The 2,530-nt window shown below is 43.6% G+C and overlaps 1 protein-coding gene across 1 annotated transcript in view; it reads right to left on the reverse strand.

Annotated features, from left to right (window-relative positions):
* TMEM242 (transmembrane protein 242) overlaps window positions 1–2,530 on the reverse strand; it is a 21,447-nt gene extending 18,917 nt beyond the window's left edge. The window contains exons 1-2 of the mRNA XM_035321918.1: window positions 2,364–2,530; window positions 990–1,090 (exon numbers count right to left, since the gene is read on the reverse strand). Of these exons, the coding sequence (XP_035177809.1) occupies window positions 990–1,090; window positions 2,364–2,481 (219 nt within the window). The 5' untranslated portion in view covers window positions 2,482–2,530. The remainder of the gene's footprint in view (window positions 1–989; window positions 1,091–2,363) is intronic.

Raw genomic sequence — 2,530 nt, forward strand, 5'->3', positions numbered from 1 at the left:
CATGTTATTAAAAACAATAGGCAATGACCTGCAGTAACTCCACATTTAAGTAAGAATGCTACTGCAAAACTTTACCTCTTTGGTAACAGAACCTCAGAGAGCCTCTATAGACATTCTCTAAGTCTAGTTTTCCCTTTTGAAATTGCTCACCTACAAGTACCTTGACAAAATACATCACCTTCTTTCTACACTCTGCAGTATTCAAGTTGAGGGACCCAGGAATCATATATTTTTTCTCTAGCAAACTGCTGAAATTCATTTGCACAGATAGTAGCAGATAGCAGTTTTCAGTAAAAATTTAAATGGTATGTATCGTTTGGAGCCACTTCCAGCAGACTTATTTTTGGATGTCAATGTAATGTCATTCTTGATAAATCACAGTGCTAACAGGACAGATCTGACAGCCAAGAAGATGCCATATCTGGAAAAATACAATGTCCAAGATAAAGGACTTTAAAAAAAAAAAAGGTTTTAAAAAAAGATAACTTCTTTATTTTAATACATTCTTGTAGCCTGTGAAACAACCTCTCAGAGTTTTATTTTTTCATATTATGCATTCCACATCTTACAGGCTTTCTGCCTCTTCATTCCATCGTTACTCCATAGTTTCCAGTCTTCCCAATTCATGATAGCACCACAAGACTGCATGGTAATTTGGATTGCTGAGGCTCATGACTGAAGGATGTTCACATCCCAAGATCAAAATAGATCATCGATTACATTCCATTATATAGCAGTACTATGATTAAAGCTAACAGTGTAAGCTTAACGTTGTTTTATTTCAACTAATCTCAAGTACTGAAGTATTTAGTAGTGCCAACTCTGAATTGATTTTTTGAACTAATCCTTCTCCTTTTGACTTAAAGTCTAGTGCTCTTACCATCAACTTTTGACTGACAAATTCTACATGTATCAACATTTTTATAAAGCAATTTTTTGCATTTTTTTTCCATGTGCAACAACTGGAAAACAGTTTAAAAGGAACAAACCTTACTGAACCAGTTTGGATTCTTCTTTTTTGTCATGGCAAGTGTGGTGCCAAAACCTGCTATCATTCCTGCTGTTGCAACAGTACCTAGAAAAATTCCACCTGCCGAGAAAATAAATAAAAATTAAGATTTTGGTTTCTAGGGTGGGAAAAAAGTAAAACCTGTTTTGAAAATAACTGAAAAAAAGGAGAATCTGTCAGCACATGCTGAAGAGAAAGGATGTTGTCCAAATTATTTACATTAACTCAGTACAGCAAGTAGGACAGAGTTATTTTGAAATAGAGCACTTTGAAAATGAATTACAAGTGTTTACTTGCAAAACATGGAATGCAGAAGTTGTTCAAATCCCAGGATACCTTTTCAAAGTACTTCCAAATTTCCACTGCTCCCTCAGTAGACTCTCACTCCAGAGCCAGGCTTCTAAAATCATCTTGCTCTGTGACCATGCTTTACCCTTCCCCTAAAGGAAGATGTAATTCTTCTGCTGCACCATTTGATACTTCCAACAGGCATCTGAGAAATCTGTCAGCACCTCAGAAAACCATTCTGTAAGCAACACTACTTCTTTGGTTTTGTCCGTTTTCTGTTCTAATGTTCTATTTCAAAGTAATAATAAAAGGCATGAGCTTTCCCAAGATAGAAAGCGCCCCTCACTTTCAGTTCTTCAGGGTTTCCAAAGTTACTTGGGGCCCCTTGATCCCTCTGCTTCTTGTATCAGAAAGGCACGTGCAGCCATAACCAGATCACTTTTAAGAAAAAGATGCACTACAAAGACTGAGTGCACTGTACAAAAGCATCTGGCTCATACTGAAATCCCCTTTTTTTAGGGGGCTACAAGCTCTTCTTTTGGGACTGATGATACCCAGCCTGTGCTGGGTAAAAAATTAAACAGCAGTCAGGTTTAAAAAATAAATAAATAGCCTGAATAGAAAGCAAAATATTCTTATATCAGGTCCCACAGTTTAAAAATTAGTTAGACTGTGATGAAGTTTGCTGTAGTCATGTCAAGTACTGTGCTCTAGCACGTGAAGTACTTCAGCCAGCGTCAGCACACGGGACGCCCTGTGCATTTTACACTTCAGAATCTACGAATTAGCAATCTTTTCCTGATTTCGGAAGCAACCACCGGTTTTTAATCAACTCCTGCCCTCAGCAGAGGAGGAGGACCTCCACGCGTGACTGGGGCCGGGGCCTCCCTTCAGCGCCCCCCGGGAGCGGCGGGAGCGGGGCCCGGGCCCGGCGGAGCTGGAGCTGCACCGGGGGCGCCCCGGGGGGCTCTGATCCTCGGCTGCGGCCGAGCGGGAAGCCCCCGAGGCCAGCCCGGGCCGGCTCCTTCTCGCCACCGATCCCCGCTTGAGCGCGGCGGCCCCGCACCTTTGATTAGGAAGAGTTCGTCCTGGGCGGCCGCGGGGCCCCCGGCTCCCCGGGGCAGGGCCGGCCCCAGCCCCGCTTCCAGCGGAGCCGCCGCTGCGCCCTGCGGGGCGTCCCCCATGGCCCGGCAGGAGGCGGTGGCGGTGGCGGTGGTTAACCCGGAAGGGAAG

This window comes from Oxyura jamaicensis, chromosome 3, assembly GCF_011077185.1.
Source record: "Oxyura jamaicensis isolate SHBP4307 breed ruddy duck chromosome 3, BPBGC_Ojam_1.0, whole genome shotgun sequence".
In the NCBI taxonomy this organism is placed as follows: Eukaryota; Metazoa; Chordata; class Aves; order Anseriformes; family Anatidae; genus Oxyura; species Oxyura jamaicensis.